At 46.7% G+C, this 27,517-nt stretch overlaps 2 protein-coding genes across 2 annotated transcripts; both read left to right on the forward strand.

Moving 5' to 3' along the window:
* Positions 1-3,258: 3,258 nt before the first annotated feature.
* Positions 3,259-4,499, forward strand: LOC115321220. The gene is made up of 2 exons (XM_040219512.3): positions 3,259-3,390; positions 3,522-4,499. The coding sequence occupies exon 2, from the start codon at positions 3,522-3,524 to the stop codon at positions 4,497-4,499; it is 978 nt and encodes a 325-aa protein (XP_040075446.1). The 5' UTR covers positions 3,259-3,390.
* A 2,299-nt stretch (positions 4,500-6,798) lies between these two features.
* Positions 6,799-7,901, forward strand: LOC120847646. Its single transcript, XM_040219508.3, has one exon. The coding sequence runs from the start codon at positions 6,876-6,878 to the stop codon at positions 7,899-7,901; it is 1,026 nt and encodes a 341-aa protein (XP_040075442.1). The 5' UTR covers positions 6,799-6,875.
* The last annotated feature ends 19,616 nt before the right edge of the window (positions 7,902-27,517 follow it).

The following is a 27,517-nucleotide window of genomic DNA, read 5'->3' on the forward strand; positions in this document are numbered from 1 at the left end:
AATCTTGTTAAGTAAAGTCGCCGCAGTTTTTTTATCATTATGATTTCCGGCTTTTGGAATACTTTTGCATTTATCTGTATCGACCAGATCCGAGCGACGCCGCGCCGCGCGGAAGTGACGTAGCATCGGTTGCTATGATACTGCCACGCGGCGCCCGTTTTTATCGCTCATGTGTCCCCTGCTTTACGGGCTGCCGCGCCTGTAGAAAAGTCGGCCGGAGAGCATTTTTGTGTTCCCTCTGAAAACGGAAAAAGGACCTCAGAGGATGATCTTGCTTCACCGAATCGGTCGGATTGGTTGTACCCCGTACCGAAGCAGCCTTACGACGTCACGTCGCGGCCGTATGGCTGGTGGTCAGTGTTGCCATCCCTCAAGCATATAGTTTCGGTTTTGCCTTAGACGCCCGATACCAAACTTGGATCTGTGGTATTTAAAACACGACACACAATATCGAGGAAAAAAGCATGCCCTGTGGTTCAGGCACACTGCTTTAACCGAAAAAGTGTCCTAATCCCAAATTCAAAAATACTGACCGAAGTTGCCCTTTAAGGAAAAGCAGGACGTTCTACTCCCACAAAGCCCTCAACTCTTTCCACTTTCGCAGAGCAAATTCTCGAGAGGAAACGAGTGGAGAGGAGGAAATTTGGAATTTCCTTCTTTCCAGCGTTTGCTTACACCCGGTGTGGTGTGCGCACTGGGTGTGTACACCACACCGGTGCGCACAACCAAATCAGGGAAACCGTCGGCGCATGCACAGTACCGACAGCAGCGCCACCGCAAGTGGCGTGGCGTCAGGATTGAGTTTGTGGAATGAGAGCTCGCGCGCGGACCTCCGAGCTCTGATTGGAATGATTAAGTGGGCAGACATAAGGGCTAGCTGCCTTTGCATCTACACCCACAAACCATTTCATTCAAAGCTCGGCGCTCAGACGTCCCCCCGCACTCTCATCTCCTTCTCTGCCTAGCGACCGCACAGGTAAGATGGCGTAGGAAAGGGGGTCGATGTCTCCGTATATGCTGAGGAGCAAATGAGAAACACTGCTGGGAATCCGACGACACGTCCTGCGCATTGCTCACCTTCTGAAAGGCCGTGCTGGTGGAGGCAGGTGCTGTCGCTGAGGTCGTTGCCTCGTATCCCTGGTCTAGTCCCAAGCTCCCGCTGTAGTCCTTGCTGGACGCCATCCCTCCTCTTTCTCGTCCTCTCGCATGCCACGACGAAAACGTCAGGCTTTGCCATGAGCAAAAGCCTCGCGTTTTCATCTCGTGATGCGCGCGTGCCAGGGAGAAATCCCCGGGATTTCTCCCTCGTGTGAATACCCCTTTATAGTCGGATGCAACCTAAGAACAATCTTTTAGCTCCACCCACAACGCATTGCGCCCATATGAAGTGCCTCCGCCGTCGAGAAAGTAGTTCGCTAGCAACGTTGCTTTTTCTTCCTCCAGGAAACCTGTCTTAAACTACTACAATATTTATTTAATTCATTCAGGACATTTAAATAAGTTAGAATACGTTTTTGTCAACGAAATAGCTGTTTAGTAAAGAAAGAAAGAAATTCATGTCCAATGTACCGTCTTCCCAATTCGTTTTCTGTCCAAGATACTAGAGAGTATTAGCTTACCGCCTACCGGGCGACCGGGGTGTTACCGCGACCGTCACTGCAGAACTGCGCATGCGCCAATTATGCCACGCTACTCGGTTTACCGCGTTTACCGTCAATGGCGACTGCCGGGCATCGGCTCCAACGGCCGGCGTAGACTAATCACTTACTGTTTTGGAATGGCGGGGGAGGCGTCTAGAAACAATCGTCGCACCACATAACATGGGAAAGGGCAAGTGAAGCGGCTCTGGTTGGCCTATAAAGGCATAGAGTTATTATAATGTACGCTAGAGGTTCAACTGGCGCTAGTGTCTATGCGACTTCCGTGACGCAAATTGAAGCAGACAGCAACCAGTCTACTTTTCCATTCTTCCTGTGCATTCCTATGGGAAAGCGCGCGTGCATTTTGTCTCTTCGCCGGAAAATAACACGGAACACTTTGGTTATTTATGTCGTACCGAATAGTATGTACCTTGATTAACACTGTAAAAGTGTAATTGCTTTAGTTAGCGCATTTTTCTTCATCAGTGACCGATGTTTAACTTCGCTACATTTCAGTCCCAAACGTGTGTTGCGCAGCAGGTGTGTAAAAACAATCGACGATTCGAAGCAAAATTACAATCGAAAGGAATGTAGAGAGTGTTCAAGGCTCGCCAGCAATCCGGTGACGCTTATATATTGATAATATGCCAGTCCTGTCACTATATAAAAATGACCCCGTCGTGCATGAGCGGATAAAAACATTCAAAACGTAGAGAATAAAGTCCGTGAGCTATAAAAGTTGTCTCTTCGTATTGTTTTCTCTGCCGGGCAGCTTTTATCGGGCACTTGTTCTCAAAGATTTCGGGCGTGCGAGTGATATTTTAAACTTAGAACAAGCAGCTCTGCTCAGAGCAGAAAGAATAAAACGGTACTTACTTATTTAAAATAGGAATAGATTACGTAATTTTGATCGTATATGCACGTGTAGTTACTGATCCGGTGTTACTGCGTAGTTCTTGCCGTCTTTCTTAATTTCCAGATGTTCTTCGTTCGTTTGGCACGTATATTCCCCACGCTGAAAAGCGCCGACGTCGTGTTCGCGCTAACAGTGTCCGACAGTGCACATAAATACACGTACGAAGCTGTTTTAGCACCGTTTTTAATGCGATGAATTTGATAGAAAAACACCGTAACTGACCAATTCTTTCGTCGGCCTGACTGAGAAATGTTCCAAGCTTCCTAGAACGTATGAATTATTCGGGATATTTGCTCTTATGATCGAGCGCAGAGAGAAAATACACTCACTTTTTCCCACAGAAATGCATTACCGGAAGTCAATTTTGGACTGGTTGCTGTCTGCTTCAATTTGCGTCAGCACACTAGCGCCACTTGAACCTCTAGCGTACATTATATAATAACTCTATGTATAAAGGCTTTCGCCTACCCGAGGTCCATAGCAAAAATCCGGGCTTCCATGGCCGCCGGACAGGCCGGTTGAATAGATGGATGGTAACTGCTATGCCCCTTGTTTCGGGCGGCAACCTGAGCCACCTAGCCGACATTAGAGACTGGTGCTGATGGCAATGGAGCTACGAATGCAAACAAGCAGCGTACAGGATGATGCTGTTTGCTTGCATTCGTGGGAGAACGGTGGCCGGAAAGAAGAAGACGCCGTTCGAAACGGTCGTGTTTTCAATGCTCTCCAGTGAAAACGCACCGGCCACAGGCCGGGGAACTGCTGAGGCTTCGGCCAGTACCACCGAAATGACGACTGAAGAGTACCGGACCGTACTTCCCCGTCTACCGACAGGTAATTTGAGTCTTAATTCTGTCTTTCTACACGGAGATCTCGCCGCGCGGCCATACCGAGCAACAGACTTCCGAGACGCTTTGCGGGACGTGGTTGACAGCCAGGATATCATCGGAATCGGCCAATTCCAGATGAGTCACGTCTGGATGGTGACCTGTGCAAGCGCTTTGGCCAAGGCCAAACTTGTGACCAAAGCAGAGCTCCGAGTAAAGGGGCGCCGATGCCTAATCATCGACCCGGACACCAGAGACGTCAAACTGAAACTTCTTTGGCTACCAGTTCACATGGACAACCAGCGTATCGAAGAAGCACTGGCGCCTTTTGGCACGGTCCGTTCGATTGTTAGAGAAAAATGGCGCTGCGCCGGAATGGAGCAGATGGAGACGCTAAACAAAGAAGTGACGTTGACCCTTCACGAGGGAATGAACGCGAGCCAGATACCGCACCAGCTCACAGTGTTCGGCTGTCGAAGCTTGGTGCTCGTGCCTGGCCGCCCTCCACTGTGTCTACGATGCTACCGAATCGGTCACATTCGTCGCGAGTGTAGGACCCCAAGATGCGGTGAATGCCGACGTTATGGTCATCCAACAAGTGAGTGCGTCACCACCTATGCGGACAAGCTCCGACAAGCAAGAAGCCCAGCTGAAGATGTCGTTTTAGAACACCTAATGGACATAAGCGAAGTGGTCGATGCAACAGGAGAAGTCACCCCTTCCAGCACCACTTCAGGGGTACAGCTGACGGCCCCACTGCACCCACCACCTGACGTCAACCCTGAGTCGGCGACGATCACCACTGAATCTGAAAAGCCTGAATCGCTTTTGCAAGACAGCGAATTCCCTCCTTTAAGTACGACGTCAACGGATGCTTCACAGTTTTCATTACATCGACGAGAGCGCTCGACCACGTCCAGTGGAACATCTGTCAAACGACCCGCCCCAATATCGGAAAAATCGTCTCAGTCGTCTACCACGGATGTCGCGATCGGCCACAACAGCGACGAGAGAGGCGACGCAAAACGCAGGCCAGCTGAGGTGTGTGAGAACCATTACAGTAAGGCCACACGGCCTGCTGACGTAGTGAAGGACGGTGATGAACTACCCCCTTAGCTAACACCTCCCTGGCATTTCCTCCCCTGAGCTTCGCAACCATCAACGTCAGAGGACTGTGTTCGCGTGCACGTCAGTCCCAACTGTATAGGGTCCTCTCAAAGGAACAGATTGACTTTGTTGCCGTCCAGGAGACAAAGATATCGTCCGACGAGGACACAGCTCGTGCATTGGACCCTTTCCTCTCAAGTTATGAGGTATGTGTGAGCCACGCGGATGGCTTGTCGGGAGGGTGCCTTTTATTCTTAAAGAAGAGACTAGAATACTCGTCATTTTCACATGCTGTGGATGATAAGGGCAGGTTTATATGCTGTGATTTTTTCTTAAATGGTATCTCCTGGCGTTTAATTTGCATTTATGCCTACAATGATGTTCGACAAAGACGTTTGTTTTTTGAAAATCTCACCCCTTTTCTTGACACCGACAGGCAAGTTGTTCTGTTTGGTGATTTCAATTGTGTCTGTAATATCAGTGATAGATCAGTGCCTCCTACAAGACCTGACAGCAGTGCTGACATACTAAACAACCTCACATACGACTTCCACCTATTTGATGTCGGTGCTTCTCAGGTTACTGCTAGTCGATTCACACACATTGATGCTTCATGTAACGCGAGGCTTGACCGAGTTTACGTTTCAAGCCAACTTTTTTCGCATGTGGCTACTTATGAAGTAAAACCCATGTCCTTTTCTGATCATTGCCTTGTAAAGGTTCGTATTGGGGCAGACGTACGTCATAAGTCACGTCCAAAATGGGAATTATGGAAATTGAACACAAGGCTTCTTGGCACTGATGATTTTCAAAAACGTGTTCGTGAATGTTTTAACAATATGTCAACGAATGAAAAATTCGGCATTTTCGCCCAATGGGACTCATTTAAACAAGAGGTCAAAAATGAAGCGATTGAATTTGCTTGTATTGTGTCTTTTCACGCAAAGAAAGACGAAACTGCCCTTTTGCGAAACCTAAATAGCCTTCACGAATTGGAATGTGAAAAATCTGGTGAGTTTCAGGAAGAAATCATTCTTATCAAAAGTCAGCTGCAGCGCTATGAGCAAAATCGCTATAATGGTGCACTGGTACGTTCTAGGTGTAAGCGTTTCTTGTCATCTGAGACACCCTCGCGGCGTGCCATTGATGATGAAAGACGCCATGGGCTTTCCAAAAAAAATCAAACTTTTGGACTGCAACGGAACCCTCTCAACCAACGATGTTGATATAATGCGCACATTCGAATCCCACTACAAAAACCTATTCCAGAAAACGCCATCTTCCAACAGTCAAATGACAGACACTTTAGTTTCCATGTTGCCTAAAGTAAGTGAGATTCAACGCGAACTACTCAGTGGACCAGTAACGCTGGAGGACATTCAGAGTGCGATAGATGAGTTGCCTAACTCTAAAACGCCAGGACCGGATGGACTCCCAGCTGAGTTTTACAAGGAGCATAAGGAACTACTGTGCCCTTTCTTACACAAAGTATTTCTTGAAGCTTACGATAGTGAACGCTTACCACCATCTTTTTATAGCAGCCATACAGTATTAATCCCCAAAAGTAAGGATGCAGATAAACTTATACACGTAGAAGGATATCGCCCTATTACTCTCTGCAATGTGGACTATAAGATATTCGCTAAGATTCTGACAAAACGGCTTCAGTTCGTCGCTTCTAGTGTTGTTGGCGACCATCAGACATGTGGAATTAGGGGGCGAAGCATACAGACCAATATACACGTCGCACGTTCGGTCATAGAGAGCTGTACTCGGCATAACAACCAGGTCGCCATAGTCCAAGTAGACTTGGCGAAAGCCTTTGACCGCGTATCTCATAACTTCCTTTTCGCCATTCTTAGACACATAAACCCAGGACCAACGTTGTTGAAAGGAATCGAACTATGTTACCGAAGCTGTGCTACCCGTCTCATTGTTAATGGTTCACTCTCGACTCCTATAAATTTAGAATCGTCTGTTAAACAAGGGTGTCCCTTATCCCCTCTTTTGTTTGCTCTTTACTTGGAACCTCTTTGCTTGAGCGTACTTTCCAACCCTACAGTGGACGGTTATCATTTTTATTCCGCGGAAGTAAAAGTGTTAGCCTATGCTGACGATATAGCGTTTTTCTGCGCTGATAAGAAAAGTGTCGATAATGTCTTTACCTTAACCCAGACATTTTGTGAAGCATCGGGAGCGTTGGTAAATAACTCAAAATGCGTTGGCTTCTGGTGCGGCCAGTGGGCCACAACACCTTCGAAGTATGCTGGTATTTCGTGGAGCTGTGTAGCTCCTCAGTATTTAGGAGTACCGTTGAACTGCATTCGAAACAGTGGCCATTACTGGTCTGAGCGTGCGGCAAAGATCAAACGTCAAGCCAATTTAATGAAATCAAATCGGTGGTCAATCTTTGGACGCGCAAAAGCATGTAACATTTTCCTTGTAGCGAAACTCTGGTACGTGCTCCAGGTGATTTGCTGTGCGAGAGGCCAAATTAAAAAATTCCATAGAGTTTTTGCGACTTTTGTCTGGGATTCCACTTGGGAACCCATGCAACGAGACAACCTTTTTCGCTCCATTGATACAGGGGGACTTGGGCTGATTCATCTATTTTTAAAACAGGTGGTTGTTCGTTTTATGTTCTTCCGAACTGTATCCCATCATTTCCTGCGCACTTACGTGCAGACAGAACTTTCAGAAGCTTTACCATACTTGGTAGTCTCATCTGTGCCTGTAGGCACATTGCGTCCTTTCGGTTTCCTTGGAGAGGTAGTTAGCGCGATTGAATTTTTGAAAACCCGGTTTTCTCTGGAGTATTTATTTAAAGTTCCCCGAAAAACAATTTATGCTGATCTGATAGACGTTGTTTTTCCTGTACCTTTGTATCGAAGCGTATTTGGTAACGGTTCGGAACAAGATGTTTTTAAACGTGTGAAGAAAATGCGAGTGTCACCTTCTGCAAAAACCTTTTTCTTTAAACTTCACACTTCCACGCTACCTGTTAAGCCTTGGCTTCAAGAAAAAGGCATTTTCGTTCCGTGGTCAGTGAACTGCCGCCTTTGTAACCAACCGGAAACTATAGAACATTGTTTTATTTTCTGCACTGATGCTTACCTATTCTGGGATGTGTTACAAAGAACTGTGAAAAAAGATTTAAATATAAGTGCCTACACAATCCGTTTTCTACCTTTAAACCCGAATGACAGCTTCCCTTATGATCTGTTTACACTGATGGGTTTGCATAGTCTCTGGAAAACGAGAATGATTGACAGAAATGCTGATGCTCCCCGGACAACAAAGTCGAATTTTATAGAAACTGTATCACATGTACGAAATGTATTTGACCATCTCGGTGAACGCCCAGACTGGTATGCTCTCTTAAATCGATGCATTCATCTTCCGGATTTTTAGACGTATTATTCAATACAGAATACTTTGTTGAGTTGTGAAACCGCACTCGAACCTATGAGGGGAACTAAACCCCCACGATGGTGTGAATTTAGATGAACGAAATGTATGTCGACGCCTGTACATGACACCTAACGCCAACCTTGGTGTACCGTGATTTCAAGTGCCTTGTGTTTTCTGACCAAATACCATGTAATAAAAAAAAAAAAAAAAAAAAAAAAAAGAGAACGGTGGCCGAGTGGGCTAACGCACCACAGCTCGGAGCACGTGTAGCGAAAGCTCGCGCTGCAGAACTCAGAGCACTGGGTTCAAATCCCCGTCCCTGCCCGGTTCGATCTGGACGAGCATCGTACCGGCTGCGTTCGTATAGCCATGACTGGTGGTGCACGTTAAAGACTCCAGGTTTTCGGTCGTACCGCACTGGCCACACTGCCCATCTACAGCGAAGAAACAGTATCGCCAAATTCAGGCAGACTAACCTCGCGCTGTGTAAATATTCACACAACGACCAATTTCACTTTTTCTTTTGGCTTGCATTCGTTCCAATAAGCTTTCTATTCATTTGCGCGCTCCAATAAATTACCAGTTGCCACAAATCTCTTCAAGTAACCGCATGTTTTTTGTTTTGTTTTTTTGGGATGAGGACGATTCGTCACATGCGCACTCGTCACAGGAAGATTGGTCACAGGACGATTCGTCACATAGGAACATTCGTCATAGGATAACTGGTAACAGGACCATTCGTCACAGTGGAACATTCGTCATAGGATGATTCGTCCACCAGACGATTGGTCAGACTCACAGCGAGTGTTCCGGGAATGGTATTAGTTTTTAAACCGTAATTTTAAGCAACTGACTATGTTCGCTGAATTGCAGTAACAATAATATCAAGCTATTGTTCATTGTATGTTTGGCAGCACACACATTTGAAATCAAAGACCAACGTATGTATAATTGCATTGGACGGGTGAAATTGTTTGTTCAGTCCGTTGTGCATTGGAGCATGAAATGCTTGTATCAGGCGTTTTGAAATACATGTTCGGAAGACGGAAGACTTGATAGAACAATTTTATTGGAGAGAATCGAAAGGCAAGGTTTCGCGCAAGCGCCCTCAGGCACTCCATGCGGCGGGGGCTGCTGTAGTTTTCGACGATAAATCTGATGCGCTTGTTACAGTCCGCGTGCTTTTTTGAGACTCTTGTTAACGTCGTCCCGCCTTGAGCCTGGGCAATCTTCATCTCGGTCAGAGACTGCTCCTTCTTCAGGCAGTCCAAGAAGAACCAGAGGTTTGGCGCTGTACAGCCCACGTTCCTCTGAAGAGAAAAAAAAAATCAAAACGACGTTATATATTTAAAAAGTGTAAACTTTAGGACGTAGGAGAGGAATGGCACATTGAAATTAGCACTACGTGTTCCCGGTTCGTCTCCCTGTTCGCTGTATTCTTTGTGATGTTTCCATTTTGCCGCCAATGTTATGAAGGTAGTACAAAATTGAACCAGCTGGTACACACAAGGTTATCAATATAATTTCCCCCGCCCCAACAACTTCAGTATGCATAACCCTAAAAAAGACAATTTGGAACCCATATTCCGATGCAAACAGCATATCATGCTTTCGCTTCTGTCCTCGTTTGTTAATGTGGTAATTAGCATTATGTACGCATGACGAGTCTCATTGTTATGCAATAACCATTCTCACCTATACGTATAGCTGGTGCGTAACACCCACTTGCCCAACCTTAGAAAACTTACCTGGAAACCTCTGTGCCACGCCTCGACGCTGTTATTCGTTCTTGGCATGTCCTCCAAAGTCGACTCTCTGACGGACCACACCTCTGGCGGAAAGAGTGCGGAGCACAGGCCATTCCGTCGGGGTCTGCCGACGTAGGTGTCCTCAAAATAGTTCGCCACTGGAACTGCCTCCACCGGGATTACCTCCAATAAATCTTGAAAGGCTTCTGGGATTTCAGCGGTCGGGAGAAATGCCAGCGATGGGAACATCCTCATCTGAAGAATGAAAAGAAGAATATTGCTGTATTGGGATTGACATCAAAGAGCTCTCATATCATATTCATAGAAGTTCAGGTCACTCACCAGCACTGCAAAGTCCTCTTGTGTGTTGTATGTACTCTGCAGGCCGGAAGCGCAGACCCTCCGGTACACCGACTGGCTCAGATGGAAAAAACACCCTTGAATCCTGGCGCTAGGTATAAGACCTTGGACGGCATTCATAGCCGCGATCTCAAAGTCCGAGTACACGACTTCAATGCTGTGGCGACGCATGGCGTTCAGAAGAGCAGCAAAAAACCAAGCAAAAGTATTAAAAAAAAAAAGTTTCCGTCACGAAAATATTTTAAGTAATTATTTCCTACCGCAACCATTTGCTCACTCTAGACAGGAAAACTAATGTAGGAGAAACGAAACCACTGGTGATGCTGCAAAGATACGAGTAATTACCTTCTGTAAGTGTCTTCTGACTTGCTAGGTACAGACCGTATGCCATTGGCATTACCACTCCATGAAGTACAGCGTGCACTGTATAAAGCTGGTAGAATAGAGGTGGCGTCACCTTGAAGGTCCCGTCTACTAGCAACACGGTAGACTGAGCCAAGTGGTGCAAGTTCTTCTCGGTTGCGAAGATGTGGATTCTTGCTGAGTCGCCATCTCCACTATCATGCAGGAGAAAGGACTCGCCTTTGCTTGTCACCTGCAATGAGATGCAGAAAGCATTAAGAGAAATCCATACCGCCATCGATCACCAGGTCATTACCTTGAACTCCACGGGGACTCTGATGTCTCCTCTGGTGGACGGAATACTGTAGCTGAATGTCGCGCGCTGCCTTTGCTTCCGTATGACTCGCCGCAGGGACGACGGGGCAGGCATCTGAGAAGCGGTGTCGTCACTGACGGCAGATGCAGCGTCTAAAAGAATTTGGTGTGGAGTTTCGCGGCTCCCCACTGTGACGAAAAAAAAAATTGTTAAGAAACATAATTTTTTTATACTAAATGTAGAAACGTTTCGGCACAAACCTGCTTTTTCTTTTATCCGATGACGGGTCCTGAGCAGGTTGAGTTCCGTTGGGTCTCCCGCATGCGTGTGGCTGCTTGAAATGGCAATGATTCGACTGGCATCCGGATCTGTTGTCATTTTCGCCTTGCATTCACCTCTCTTGCGACATATCCAGTAGCACGTTGACTCGTTCTTTCTGCTGCATGTATACGAAAACCCGTCATGAAGGAGCATCGCTCCACCTCTCTCCGTAGCTATCACTTCCATTTTGAGAAGTGAAGCCAGAGACCCAAAAAGTCGACTTTTTGGGTCTCTGGCTTCACTTCTCTGGCAAGCGCCCTCAGGCATGGAGTGCCTGAGGGCGCTTGCGCGAAACCTTGCCTTTTGATTCTCTCCAATAAAATTGTTCTATCAAGTCTTCCGTCTTCTGAACATGTATTTCAAAACGCCTGATACAAGCATTTCATGCTCCAATGCACAACGGACTGAACAAACAATTTCACCCGTCCTATGCAATTATACATACGTTGGTCTTTGAGTTCAAATGTGTGTACTGCCAAACATACAATGAACAATAGCTTGATATTATTGTTACTGCAATTCAGCGAACATAGTCAGTTGCTTAAAATTACGGTTTAAAAACTAATACCATTCCCGGAACACTCGCTGTGAGTCTGACCAATCGTCTGGTGGACGAATCATCCTATGACGAATGTTCCTATGTGACGAATCGTCCTGTGACCAATCTTCCTGTGACGAGTGCGCATGTGACGAATCGTCCTCATCCCGTTTTTTTTATCACAGGGAACAAACAAATATATGAAAGAAAAGTAGAGGATCCAACATTACATTGCAATTTCTTAGCAAGCTAGCCAAGACTAGACTGCAGCGTCTTAGCGATCATGGCAATGGCGCGTAGTGAGAAGGTAGTATGTGGCCCTGCGCCTGTTTTGAGAATGCGTTTCAGCGCGTCCGATGATATATGTCTTTTGCAAGAGGCCGTCAATGCAGCACCATTTTCCAACCGGGCGAAGTGGTGCGAGACGGCGACGGCTAGCCCTCGACGGATGCGTTTGGCTTGAGGCGCGACCAGTATCCAACAGCTTAGCTGACAAATTAAGTTACTTGGTCGTATACCAAGGAAGTACCACTATAACTACTCGTAATGAGGAAAATATTTTTTAAAAGTGGCTTTTTATGCGGCATTTGTACAAATAAATGTACCGCTTTAAAAACGAACCACGCCGGTATTCACTATCATCATTATGACTTTTTCCAGCCGTTGGAGAAAGAAGAAACTTCCATAGGCGCGGTCAGGCGCGGTTACGGTATGCTAAAACGTTCTTTACCCGCTACGCTCTCGGTCCGGTACCGGCTCGATGGTCGCGGTCGCGGTAACCCCGGCGGTCGCCCGGTACGCGGTAAGCTAAAACTCTCTACTGTCTAACATACCGTCTAACATACCTCTCAGCAGTGCTAAGCCTCGCGCCCGCTTCGAAATTTTCGTTGGCGATAGCGTCGCTGGATTCTCACGTTGTCGCGCAAAAACTGCTGCAAACGCAAGCCGATACCATCAAGATTTCGTGGCGTAACCTCGGGCACGTAAAACACGGTGCAAAAAAGCAGAATAATTGTCACGAGAAACTATAGCATCGCGTTGCTAAGGCCAGCAGCCATGTTGAGCTTTTTTTTTTTCAAAAGGATCGCGATTGGTCCACAGAATCGTGACGTCATGAAAACAATTGGCTGGCGTTTCTCGGCGTAGGATTACATTTTCCTCTGAGAGGCATTTCCGGTTTTTTCTTAGCTTGCAACCGACTATAGCATTGTCCGTCCGGCGTCCGTGCTCACATCGATCTTGCTGGTGCTCGTGCTGACGATCGTGCTCGTAAGCTCACGTGCTCGTGTAAGGCAACAAAAAAAATGAGAAAAAAAAATGTTTGCGCAGTCGACAGGGTTCGAACCTGTCCGGAGAGACCCCAATGAATTTCTAGTCCATCGCCTTAACCACTCGGCCACGACTGCGGGACGAGAGGTGTGGTGGTAACTCAAGAGCTGGGGTTTCTGTCACGGATGAAACGTTGCATGTAGCCGCTCAACGTCTATACAGGAGAGGGCGCTGCGGTGAAATGCGTATACAATCGCGTTAAACTTTGCATGCATTGGCTCAACGTTTATAGACGAGAGGGCGCTGCGGTCAAATGCTCAAATGCGCATATAGACGCTTTACACACGCGCCAGATTACAGCCGCCATTGCTGACCTTCTCTTGTCTTATGGAGATACCGAGCCACTGAAACGGGTGTTGACGAGCCTCCAGAAAGGCCAATGCTGTGTATAGAAGGACGCAATGGAATTTAAGATGGCAATAACCTGGCCTGCTATGGTAATGATGAAGTGAAGAAAATTCAATAAGAGGAAACAAAAACTGAAGGTCAGTTATGGCGGCGCCCATGCACAGCTGCTGCAAAGCGTCTATAACCACGTTCCATACCACACATTCTCTTTCTGACATGGATGAAAACGAACGAAAAGCTCGGCATGCTGCCGCTCAGCGTCTACGCAGACAAGCACCACCAGAGCTTCGCCCCAATCAACATCATTCACCACGTGGAGATGCAGTCATTTTTCCTTTTAAGCATTTCTAGGAAGATATTAACCGCTCAGAGCTTGTTGAGCTCGTGCTCGCGCTGCAGAACACATGATAGGGAGGTGTGACGATCGCGCGGGGAAGTGCCCCGTTCCCGCAATTCATAATAATAATCTTCATTTGGCTCAGGAGAGCCGCAGCACCGCAGAAAGGCAGCAGCCCATAGCATGGAGGCCCGCGTTTAGTGATGGTGATTATGTGAATTTATAATATACAAGATGAATGTGAATAAGCACGTTGGATTAACCTGAGACTAGGGTAGAGAAGAAACATCTAAACGTAGAAGAGACAGAAAATAGACAGGACGACGTCTCAAACATCAGCTAACTTGTTTATTTAGTCCACCTCCTTATATAGACTCAATCTCAAAAACGCCACAGCCCCTATCACGCAATACATGAATGTGGACAACCTTACAGGTTAACGCGATAAAGCAAAAACCATCTTCCTTCAAACTTGAACCAAAGGATCTTCTTCCCCTCCTATTGTAAAAGGCAGTTCCCACTTCTGATAAAAAAAAAAAAAAAAAAAAAAAAAAAAAAAACGCCCTCCTTACTTTCTACAAAAAAAAAAAAAAAACCTTGAAGCAATATTTAGGTTAGCACACGTCCAAAAAAAAATATGTTTTACAGTTCATTTAGACAGTCACAATCAGGGTCGCACTTTAGACAACCAAATCACACTTTATATATATATATAAAATTTGACATTACATTTTTAGGAAGCATTTTGAACTGCTTCCGAATTGTAGCGAAGCCTGACTTATAAAGTTTCCTCGAGATTTTATCCGTAAAGTTTCCTTACATCGTTCCTTTCTTTGCGTATCTCTTTGCCTCCGACCAGAGCGCCGTGCAGTTCTTACATTCATGAATATGTTTTGCGTTTTCCGAGTTTTCTGCATTGTTCTTCACATTTCTTTTCTGTTCGTTTAATCTGTCATCGATGCAGCGTGACGTTTGTCCTACATACTTAAATCCACACTCCAATGCACAACACCAGTCTCGCAACATACCGCTTTTTCCCGGTTGGTCTTTTTGCACTCACTCACACCTGTTTGAAATGGCGTCAATTAACCTAAAATCGGAACTAAAGACCGTGTCCACTCCAAACTGCCTCGCACATGCCTTCAGCTTGTGAGAAATCGCATTAAAATTTATGTGATTAAAGCAAAGCGGTTCTTTGATTTCTGATCCGTTTCTCTACTCGCCACGCCACAACGCAGCGCATGCGCTCTTGCGACCGGTCGCCGCAGGAGGAGTCCGCCATTAAAGCGGCGGTGCAACGACTTTATGATTAAACGAATTTGCATCTCGTCACTTTTACGTTGTTTATAGTGTCCCGGAGGATAAAGAAAACACCTCCTTCATTAAAAGTTTCGTGATTCCGCTGCATAATCGCAAAGCAAAAGTCGAGCTTTTTCCCCCAACTGCAGCCCCAAGTGGCAGCCGAAGGAACTACGGCGGAAAGATTACGTGACCTCACTCGGCTCTAAGCTGCAGCATAGCGCCCGCTATGTCAGCATGGAGATAGACAGGAAGCGTCCTCCGAGAGAAAGCACACGGGAACCTACACGGCACTCCGAATGACGTTACTAGGAGGGGGACCAGGTGCGACCCTGAAGGCTGGGAGTGAGTTGAGGGGTGCCGGGAATGCCAATATTTAACTTTTTTCTACGCAACAACTAGGACACGAAGACGAAATCGGTTTTTTGTTCTTTACTTCAGAAGCGTCAGAGGGGAACTTCCAGAAATCTTTGACCGAAGTCCGGAAATCGTTGCACTTCCCAAACGCTCTCGATGGTCAATCTAGGCTCTCTATTCTGCCCCAACGAAGGTGGTGCCCCCACAGGTAAACAAGGGCTGCGGCGCGCAACTTCTTGGACGGTGGCCCCCATTGTGTTTTCCTCCATCCGACAAGCATACCTCCGCATCAAATGACAAACCATAATTTATCGTCTTTTTTTTTTTTTTTTTAATTTTAGAGCGAAGTTTTTCTTGTTTTTGGTTTGAGCGGCGACGCCGTCGGTGCCAACGTTACCCCTGTCAGACGGCAGCTAAAATGGCATTTACACCAAATGACATTCAGTGTAAATGTCATTTATGCACTGCCACATGGCAACTCAAATGGCATTTAACCTAAATGCCATTTCGGGTAAACAGAGTTCCCCAAACTCATTTACGGCTCGCAAAGCGTACTCTCGATGGCAGCGCTCGACACATATTACGGGATTGTTTTAAAAAAAGAAGGCATATATTACGGAAACAATTTTTACATCGTTTTAATTACGAAAATAATTTCTTTAACGCGTATTTCGCACGCACTTTACGTTCCTAATTGTTTAACCTACTCACGACTCCAGTTACCCAGTAGGCCTAATGGCTCTGAACCGCTGAACTTGTCGTGTGCTCGCCTCGGTCGGCTCTCGGTTCGTTGGTTCCACTTGCGATGCGCTCCTCATTTACGCGTTTTTACGATATCTGAAGGAGCGCCTGCCAACAAAAAAAGGCGACCTGTCCCGCGAGACGTCGGTACTCAAACTATGTGAGACGAGCACCTCGAATGGTCTTCGGTAGCAGAAGCGGAACGGCGGGTTCTGCACCGGCCTACGGGCGATTTGAGAAGCCCTCCGTTTCCTCGAGATATACGTCGCGCTCCATCACAATACCGAAACCTCAAGGAACATTTTTGGGTAAGATATAACTTTAACGGTGGGCATAGCCAACAGGAGCACGCAAAACAATTATCGGAGCGGACGGCCGCCTAGTATTCGTTTTGTGTGTGTGGGTCGTCGCAGCACTGCGTACCTCGAACGAGTACTGCGTACCTCGAAGGAGTTCATTGCACGGCCGGCTTGGTCGTGGTTCATACTAGCTGACTTCGCCTAGCAGCGCTTTAAATTTCGCGTTTGTTGCTCTGGCAAAAGCTTGCGAAGTTGGCTGAATCTTTACTTGGCTGCCGCGAAGTAGAGATTCTGGGAAGAATGCAATACGACAAAAAGATTTTGATGTTAGCCGGAGACTGAGGCAGGAAAAGAGGAAGTTTCAAAGTAGAAGAAAAAGGAACAGTCGAGGATACGTCTCTCACGCCTCAGTCTCAGGCTAACATCATAATGGTTAATTTCCACCAGCTCGCCTGCGCACTCACTACAATACGACAAAAAGAGTTTACTTTTCTTTAAGTGATACAAATCTTGTAAATGCCCTGTTCTAATAAACGTAGTGTAGGTATTCGTCACCCTGACTTTTGACCGGCTTTTACATTCCCATTGACATCCTCCAAAAAGAAATAAAAAGAAATGCTGCGTGAAGTCAGTCTCTCAATGTTTCTATTTCTAGCTTTCTTTGATGTTGGATAATCCCATACTGTTTCAAAGCGAAACATGTTACGTGTGTTTACATGATACGTGCACAATTTTATTCCAAAACATCCTACAAATTGTTTAATAATGCATTGCATATATACATTGAATACAGTTGCTGCACAGTTGCTACTTGAGATATTTACGTGTTCCAGAAAACATTGCTGCTGGGGGCCACCATAGCAGTAGGCAAAGTAGTGAGCTGGCTACATTACAAAGGAATCTACAAGTTCCCGGGATCAGTCTCTAAATAAGTGGCAGTTTCTTGCAGTCATGGCCACTTTTGTGACATTCTCCTCGCTTGTTTTCAGACGTGCAGTGTAAAAGTATCGCAGAAAGCAACCTGGGTGAGGTACCTTCTAGAAAAGCAGCAATAAAATAATTGTGTGAGGCTGACGATGACAGTCCAATAGCCAGCATCAAGGCTGTCACTGGTATTGACGCCAAGATACCTGAGACTAGTGGCGATGTCAGTGATGATGCCACAAGTACCAGAACAGCCCGACGAAGCAGTGGTATAAGGGCTGCACAGCTGCACAGTAATGTGCAGCTGAGCTGACAAGTGTGAAAAGGAAAAGGCCACATAGCCATAGAAGCTGTTTCGGCTCGTTGAAGCAGCCCGACATGCCCCACTAGAGCACTCGGAAGATGCGAGTCGCAGTAGCAGTGCCACGAAATGTTGGAGAAGCAACTGCTCGCATTGCGCAGAAAGTCGAGTGGGTAACTACGTTCAGTAAAGAAGGCGGTCATCGTCTTAAAGACAAAAATTGATTTCGTCGCTGCAAATCTTATGGAGGCGAAGGAATTGTGAGAAGGGAATAGAGTTGATTTGGGATCTAGGATGGATCAAGGAGTAAAGAAGGTAGCTATGGCTGTCAGTGGGTTTATAGTGCACAAAGGTGTGGAACCTGTGACCGTCACTAGTGACTTTTAAGTCTAGGAAGTTGACAGCGCATTTCGATATCAGTGAGGTAAACTTGAGGGAGGGGTAGGCGTTACAGAGTGCAGACCACCACGTTTCCACCCTTATTGGCTGGCTTGGTTACGAGGTTAGTGCGGTTTCGAAGCGAGTTTAGAGCAGTAACTTCTTGTGGGGTTGCGTTGCGGTATTTAGAGATTAGTTTGCTAGAGGAGTTGGCAAGAATGCTACGACATGCTTTGATTGAGATGCTTTCTCCAGGCTGTTGGCTGCACTTATGAAACGTTAAGCACTGAACAATCACTGACAGGCACGGTGTGAAGTGGACGGTGAGCTCCAACACAATGTCCGCATAGGGAGTCCACTGGCACACACAACGAGCATACGACGGAGTAGATTGTCGGTCCACAAACGCTACACGGGACTGCGCATATTGGGGACTCCTCGACGATGTGGAGTATAATGAAGAAAACGTTTAGTCGCTCCTGGTACAGGGGCCATGTTTCAATCTTTTTGGGTCGAACTCTTCGAGATGTCTCAGCCGCCCTTTGATGACAACGTTAGGCTCGTCTTTTTTCGCCATATGCTCTCGTCGTTGCCAAGTTGCCACGAAGCTGTCGTTGCTCAAAAAAGTGTGGTTGCGTGCCTCGGAGTTTGAATTTCTTCATTCTCGTTGTTGCCCAAAGCTTTATTCAGGCGGCCGACTTGGCCGTGCAGAAAAGAGGAGTTAGACAAGAGACACGTGGTTTACGACGAGTCCCCAGAATGACAAACGGTTCGGTAAAACCAGCTTGACTCGCCTTGGCTTGACTTCTGCCGACTCGCCGATGATGCCAGATGCACACACAACACTCACGACGCAAGATTTCGTTTCATTTTAAGTGCACGATCCAGGCTTTCAATGTCGCTACCAAGCATGCACGGTCATGTAGTGTTAGCATCGTTCAGGGCAACATGCTCATTCTCATAGCTTCAGCTTCACTTGCACATGAAGTAAATGAAACCATAGCCCCTGTATCCACTCTAATTCTCCAAGTCAGTAGTAGGCTGAAATTTATCCATCACTACAAGAAGTTGGGAGTGATGCTGAGAAGTCTGGGAGGGTCGTCGCATGTACGGAATTGACTGATCGACGTGCCGTTCCCTGCAAGATGATGTCCTGGGTTGGGCAAGGTTCGAGCATGTTGAATGCTATCAGGAACACGTGGTTACACAGGATCCGTGGGGACACGGCGGTCCCATTGACTGTGGCCATATGTGCCTGGGGCGTCACTGCTTCCCGAGTGCTAGCCAGTGCCAACCTCCGGAAGATGGTCACGAAACTGCCTCAGCATCCCAACATTGAGATACTGGAACTGGTAGCAGTGGTCTAGGAGAGCCAGAGGAATCACTGTAGTTGGATAGAAACATTGCAACAGATGCATCAGTCCTCTAGGCATAAAATATCTTACACCTTAGACATATTATTCTCAAAATTGTAGATTCAATGGGGAAGCAGAGCAGTCAAAATTTCACCACACAGCTAGCTTGGAATATTTCTTGGAAACTTCACAGAATGGCAAACATTCTATAGCTTCTAAACATAGTATTTACAGTGCTAGAAGCTGGCACTCTTGTCTGGTATTTAGAAACAGTTATTCAGTTATTTTCACCTCATCAAAGATGCACAATTGGGAAGATGATCAATCCAGTTGTTTTATTCACATTAAAACGAGTTAACGAATAACTTTAGAATGCTGACAGGAGCTATATCAGTTAGTTTTGAGTGACATTCAGTAAAAGGAAGACAAGTGAATTTTTTTTATCTTTTTAATTTTGTGAGTTTGAAACAAGATTGCCTGCATTTTCTAAGAGCTAAAAAAACATGTAGGGATATTATTTCTACTAGTTCAAACATTATTTCTTTTTTTTTCTTGGTTTTCGCAAAAAAGGGTACTTACTATATTTATTGTGCTTTGGTAGCCGCTGATGCTGAAACTTGATGTCCCAGGTGGCATTCCTACAGCGATTCCCTATGACCTGAAAGAGTCCTGGGGCAGTTCGGTTATCCCGTGTGTGTTTAACCGTTCAGCGGTCGCGGCGGCGCTCAAGATCTTCGGCCAGTCGCGTCGGAGGGGTGCGATCACTTGGCAGTGGTTTGCCTCACGACGAGCAAGTTGGCGATGGTTCTGTCCTCCGCAGGAGAGTATAGCTTTGCAGCGCCGACTCACTTTGTTACTGGGGTGGTTAGGTGCACGCAAGTCACCTGGCGAACCAAGCACTCTATGTAACACCGACACACATTCACAAGGTGCCTGATCACGTCGCCGACATCAGCCAAACGCCTGCTTGAAGACGCAGTACGTTAGTAGGTACGGTAGCCTGTCTTCAAACCGAAGCTCGCGGAATCCGTCTACGACGAAGATGATGGACGGCCTTCTCAACAGCCGGAGACGCTCGAACCAAGATCAATCCATACCGCCGTGATAGTGACGGCGGAAGCGCAATACGGCATCCAAGATCCCTCGCAGACGTAGAAGTGAACACGGCAGCCGAAGATCGAGCGTGAGGGACAGCCAGAGCAAGCAAGCACTACCGAAATTAACGAAAGAACTGTGCGAGCAAGCTGTCAGCTGTAGTGGCGGAGCGCGGGAGGCTCGGCTTACGGATCGGCTTATGACGACGTTAGGTTGGCTAATTGATTTCGCCCCACGCTTCGCTTTATTTTTTCGTCAGACACTAGTGAGCGCAACTTTCTATCCCAGTTTTTTGTTATATTTTCTTGTCCCAGCAGACAACACACACAAAAACAAGTGTTTTGCCGTGTTAAAATTGTTTATTGACGAAAACGTGTTCTATGTGCACGAGACGAATTTGCGATCGCAATTGTAATAGACATCACTTAAATGTCATTTTAGTTGTCGTCTGGCAGGTCCCATCATGAATGTCATTTGAAAACCTGAATGTCATTTGGCGTAAATGCCATTTTAGCTGCCGTCTGACAGGGGCAGCTCCCTATTCTCGCCTGCAGAGGCGAGTGGCCCAGGTGGCGGTCACGAGAACTAGCCGCGCTGCAGTCGGATCTTGCTTCCCTGTCTCGCGCGTTTTCTGCTACCACTGCGTTGAGAGCTTTCTTTTTCTTTTCTTTTCTTCCTTTTTTTTACTTTCATGTGTATACTAGCAAAAAAAAAATATGATGAATACGATATGTAATACGCCACAGAGATCAGAGTCAGCGCATTGTGAGTGTTCTTTCTTTGAGTGTTTGAAATTTATTTTTGTGTGCGCGTCTAGCGCGAGACACATGGACGGCAGAATCGTCCGATCCGACGTCCGATCCGACAGTCCGAACGCCGCTCCGAATCGCCGCACGTGACAGTTTGAGACACACGCTTCCGACCTTGCATGCGACACGACGATCCGTTCGGCTCCGCCCAGGAGATCCAAGCACTCCAGCGGAGGTCCGCGTTCACAGATCTCTGGTCCCAGATTGACGGTTTAGCTCACACGAGGAAAGTTAGAAGCTCGTTCTCGTTAGCGCGTGCATTCTTTGCCGGGGCCATCCTTCTCGAATGGGTCAGCGGGATCCACGCGTCCGGCCTCCCGGCGCCCGTCCCGTTTTCTTTTTCGTCCCGCCAGACCCATTTCGTCATCATGACGTTCGCGCTAGCTGTGCTGTCATTGGCTGGACGCATCTGACAATCCGTCCGCCGTGCGAAACTATGTGGCGCGTTGGACGCATGTCGGATCGCCGATCCGACGCTTGAAGCGACCAAATTTTTCGGATCAGGCAGTCGTACTGCCGGATCGGACGTCGGATCGCATGGATTTTTCGCGCATGTGTCTCGCGCTTTAGTATGAATGAACAACTCTACCAAGCTCAAATATTGCTATTCAAACTTGGCGGGCTAGACAATCCGGAAGCGAGACTCGACTGCAACGCTGCCAGTTCTCGTGACCGCCGTGTTCTGTGTTCCTTCCTTGTCTCTCTGTGCGCGATTTTTAACTATGTTCACTGAGCCCACGTCGCAGGCGGAGCTGTGAAACTGAGCTTGCTCCGGTAACGTTGGACGGTGCAACCGCGCGTTGCATTATGGGTCGTTTTACACAATCGCGTCACACGTGACGTAACGTGTGACGTCACGAAGGCAAAATTTCCCCGCTAAATTTGGTGGGTAATTTTTCTGCTCAATTTAACGGGAAAATTTCTTCACTAAGTTTAGCGAGATAATTTTCTCGCTAAATTTAGCGAAACAATTTCTGCGCTCAATAGACTTCTTCCTATAGTTCCTGTATAGGCTCCCTACCGGAGCTCTACTTCTTCCTAGAGTTCCTGTAAAGGCTGCCTACGGGAGACAGAGTTGCGCATTTGTTTTCCCCGCGTTGCCACGCCGCTATTCGCCGAGATCCATCCCGTGAGGAGCAAAGCATCCGGTGGCGTGCAAGAAAGCCACCTTTACGGTCGCTCCGCCGACGTTTCTCGCGCCCCGGCGTATGTTCCCCTGCTTTCCGCCTCCTTTTCCTCCTCTCCTGTTTTCCTCGCGCGGCGGCGCACGCGGCGCCGCTATTCGCCAAATTTAGTCACGTGAGGAGCAAAGCATCCAGGGCGTGCGGGGAAGCCGGCGCTACGGCCACTCGCCGAGGCTGAATGCGCAACTCTGTTATCGTAGGTAGCTATACAGGAACTCTACTTCTTCCAAAACCGATGCGCCCCATCGCGGCGAAATACCACGCAGTGCACTCTAGGAACTAGTTCGCCACTCAGTTTCGGTTTCGACTGAGTAGCTTCATCTCATGCTATCACGCCGTGACCGAACGCGCTGCTTGCGTTTTCGATTATCTCAATTTTTACGAATGTACAATACACTCATTCTCGAGCGATGCAAAACGAAGACCGGGGCACTTTCCTTGGTTCCCGAAGCACCGTATATTGTGCGTGCGTATGCAAACGCAGTAAGACGTGGCCTAGTCAGCTCTCCCCACGAGGGCATCTTTGAGCTCAATGTCAATAATCCCGTCTGGTACCAGTGAACTACAACTGAAATTCGGTCACCTTGAGCGCCTTACACGTATTTTATTTGCCAAACGTCCGCTTCTTGTTACTTCATAAGGCGAAAAGCAAGCCGCACCCTCACAGGAGTATCAAAGTTGAGCCCAGCGTTGGGGCATGAACTTTTAAGTAAACGCAATAAATTCAACTTCACTACTCCACAAAAGTTACTATGCGTCTTCCTCGTGTCATGATATACCTCCCACTCAAATTTTATGCTGATAGAGATAGCATATTAAGTTTTCGCAAACGCTGAGATTGACTATAGTAGGTTACAAGTCAAGAAGGTAGCGGCAAATGCCCCTCAAAGGGAATCATATATCCCTCCGCCACCTCCGCATCCAATAGCGTCCCATCGTCTCCGTGACGTCGCGGCCAACGCGCGAGGAGGGTCTTGCCTTTCTGTACATATTTGATTTATCTTTCGACTTTGACTTAGCATTGTGGAAGCCACAAGAGGGAGATTAGAGTTTTCCTCCTCGGATGGAAACAAAAACGACTTTCGGGGATTAGGTTCCCCCTCCGATGGATACAAAGGCTGCATTCAGGAGCTCGGTTTCCCTCCGATGAATACAAAGGTCGCTTTCTTAAAGGGGCACTCAAGTGCTTTTTGGAGAAGCTTGTTTTTGGAAGCATATTGTTTGTTGGGCTTCAGTCAATAAAAATGACCAGTTCTAAATGGCAAGGCGCCCTAGTAAACTCACAGCAATAGAAATACACAGGCACTATATCCTCTTGCGGGGTCCATCCCGTGTCTCCAGCACCTCCATAGAATTCGACCAATAGAAATAGCGAACTGCGAAAAGATTGCTAAAGTTATTATTATTGCTCTTTTTAGGCACATGCACATTATATTTTGACAACAACGTCAAATCTTTGGCTGTAGGTGACGTAATACAGCTATTATTGTTTGAAAAAGAGCGAACTACGTTTTCTCCTCGCCTTGTTACGCGGGAGTGATGTGCCCACGCACATCACTCCCGGGTGTGCTACAGGCCAGCTGTAGCACACCCGGATCGAGGCACAGCCCCTCGAAATCCGGGTGGCTTGTCACGCAGCTCTGCCGGCCCTGCTGCTTGCGAACGGCGGCCGGGTAGTCACGGCAGCAGACACACTCTGCGACGGTTTCCATCGGCACGCAGCAACTGCATTGGCACCTTAAAACAGAAAACCAGCATCAGCTATACATATGAGAGGTATAATAAACAGCTCATCACCTACCAGTTGGTGTTCCCAAGCCGCTGGGTTGCGTCGTCGGTTTCGTCGTCTTCCTCCGGTGTCGACATTGAGCATCGCGAACTGCCGTCCGAGTCCGTCGCGTTCGAGGCATCGGCGTCGCGCGTAGGAGTGGCGTCGTAGGAGATTGAGCTGATCTCTGCCGTCCGCCGAAGAATTTCCACCTCCAACGCTGTTAGATTTGGCAGGTCCATCTCCGCACGACGCAAGACCCGAAGTAAACAAAATGAGTCCCAACGAGAATCCATCAAATACGCGCACATTCTGAAGATCACTCCGCCGGTTCGAAGGATCAATCCGCCGGGAAGCCGTCACTCGTGATTGGATGGCGCACGCCCTTCCCTGCCGCCTTCCCGTCCGACAGCGCCCCTGACGGCGTGCGCCTAGGCGCAGAACAGCGATCTTTGATTGGATTTTTAATAGGGAAATCGGCCGCCCTTGAATGTAATTTTGGGATTTCTAGGATGCTTAGAGCCCGCAGATTGAGTTATGACAATAAATAGACGATCTCAGAATCCACTTGAGTGTCCCTTTAAAAAGTGGGTGTCGAAGAAAAGTTGGCATCACTCTGTAGCCATTATCTATCCATTGAAGCGGAACAAGGAGCGTTTCCAGTGAACTCTTCTTTCGACTGCGGAGGGATCTCAATCGGGCGCATCACACTTGTGGGATGTGCGTCTCCTACCTTCTTGACTTGTAAGTTGTAACCGACTATAGCTACGACGGAGGCCGTAACAAGCGTCCCCTACTCCTCGCTAAGCCTTTTTGGACCAGCTTTTACTGACGCCCAAGATCTGTGCCTGAACGGTGTGTGACGTGTCTGAAATTATCTCGGCATACTCAGTCAGGAAGAAGGCAAACACATTACGAATATTATGGCCATTAGCAACCGTCAAATGCGCTTTTGAATAATTTCGTTCGTTTGGCGCACCGCATAGGGGTTCATGCCCGTCCGGCGCACTTCTGGCGAGCGGTGCAACATTCTTCACACAAGTGCTCGACTTTTGCATTCTAAAAACGATTTGTATGTGCGAATGTCCCTATATTTTTCATTTCATTTATTTATCCTTAAGGGCCCGGGTGGGGCATTACATAAGGGGGGGAGTAGACGAGAACTAAAATACACTTTGACACTTGAAAACGACAAAAATAGGAAAAGGAGAGAGTCAAAATAACAATAGTAAAAAACACAAAGTACTGATATGGTTTAGTCGGGAATGGTTAGTGGTTGTGTAAAGAGACTTCCTGGCGAAACCTTATTGGGTCAGTGATGACTACAATGTCGTCGGGAAGGGAGTTCCAGATGGCTATTGCATGAGGGAAAAAGGAAGTGTTGAAGGCAAGCGTTTTGCCTGCAATACGCTTGATGCATTGACTGTGATTAAGGCGTGATGATACTCGGTCTGGAGGAGCAAGAGGGGTGGTATGGGAGTATGGATAGTTATAGTAGAACTTATGCAATAAACATAACCGAGAGTTCAATCTTCGACTGGACAGTAAGGGTAGTTCTAGAGTTTCTTTAAGTTGGGTTACACTGATGTCATGAGTATAAGCTGATGCGATGAATCGGGCTGCGCGGGTTTGTATGCGTTCCAGGTTATCAGAGAGGTAAGCTTGAGAAGGGTGCCAGATGGATGACGCATATTCAAGCTTTGGTCGAACGAATGTTATGTATGCAAGTTTCTTAAGGTGACTGGGCGCGGACTTTAAATTACGTTTCAGTTATCCAAGTGTGCGTGATGCCTCAGCTATAATATTATCGACATGTAGGACCCAAGAAAGCGTTGAGGTTAAATTCACTCCTAAGTACTTATATGAAGTTGAAGTATTAATTGGGGTGCCGCCGAGTGAATATAAATACGTATCTGTAGATTTTCTCCGGGTAAACGAAACTACTTTACACTTGTCCAGGTTCAGAGGCATAAGCCATTCTTCACACCAGGTATTAATTTGTGTTAGGTCGTCCTGCAATATGAGATGATCTGAATCATTTGTGAGTGGGCGATATATCACGCAATCATCGGCGAATAGCCTAATTTTCGAAAGGATGTCATGAGGAAGGTCGTTTATGTATATTAAGAATAGTAGTGGGGAGAGTCCTGCACCCTGGGGAACTCCTGATGCTACTTTACCAAGGGGTGATTTGTGATTATTAGCCAATGTGAACTGAACTCTTGAGGTGAGAAAATCCTGAATCCAAGCGATGATGGTCGAATCAATACCAAGAACTGAAAGCTTGGTGAGTAGATGACGATGCGGAACACGGTCGAAGGCCTTCGCGAAGTCGAGAAATATTACATCTGTTTGGTAATTATTATTCATGTTAACAAGTAGGTCATGAGTAAACTCTGCAAGTTGGGTTTCACACGAGAGACCTTTACGGAAACCGTGCTGGAGTGGGTAGAAAAAATTAATCGAGTTAAGGTGACTTATTATGTTCGAGCTGATTATATGCTCTAATAGTTTAGAAGGAACGCTTGTTAAAGAAATGGGGCGATAATTAGATACAAGTGATCGATCACCACTTTTATGGACGGGGATGATTTTTCCAATTTTCCAGTCTTTTGGGCTTTGGCGATCTGAGAGTGATTGGGAGAAAATTAGTGATAGATACTCACTTGAAACAATATTGGTGCTTTTAAGGATTTTGGTGCTGATGTTATCCATGCCAGCAGATGATGATAGTTTTAGTTTGTCAATTAAGGCACTTATTCCAGTAGATGAAATGACAATAGGTGGCATGATGGCACTAGACAATGAACAGGGAGATGCTACTTCGCCAAGGCCTCCGTCCGTGAAAACAGAAATGAAAAAGTCGTTTAAGGCTGTATCGCTTTCGTTCTCAACGATGGGATCTTTATTGCTGTCTGTCAACGACAAAGATTGGGAGTGATATTTAGGTGACAGGAGTTGCCAGAATCGGGTTGGGTTAGAACGAAGAATGGAAGGCATGTCGGAAGATAAAAACTTTTCCTTGGCCCGTTTAATATTTTTTGCATATTCCTTTGAAAGTTGACCGTGTGTGTCCCAGTCTTGAACGTGACCAGTGCGCTTAGCTTTGCGATACATACGTTTCTTTTTGTTTCGTAGTATTTTTAGTGTCTTATCAAACCAGGGGTGGTTCCCGTCGGATTTAATAAGGACTGTTGGTATAAAAATGTTGATGAGACTGTTTATTTTATTTCGAAAAAGGTTCCAGTTTTCTTCAACAGATCTGGAATAAAAGTTCCTGCTGAAGTTTGTGTAAAAAGTTTGTAGTTCATTATTGATGGATTCAAAATCTCCTTTATTGTAATCTTTAATGAATTTTTGAGTTAGCATTTTCCGAATAATAGGTAATGACATAGTCATGCTTAAGAGTTGATGGTCGCTTAATCCTGGTGAATGAATAATGTTTCGAATATACTCGGGAGTAGTAG

This window comes from Ixodes scapularis, unplaced genomic scaffold (genome assembly GCF_016920785.2).
Source record: "Ixodes scapularis isolate PalLabHiFi unplaced genomic scaffold, ASM1692078v2 PGA_scaffold3__209_contigs__length_174095766, whole genome shotgun sequence".
In the NCBI taxonomy this organism is placed as follows: Eukaryota; Metazoa; Arthropoda; class Arachnida; order Ixodida; family Ixodidae; genus Ixodes; species Ixodes scapularis.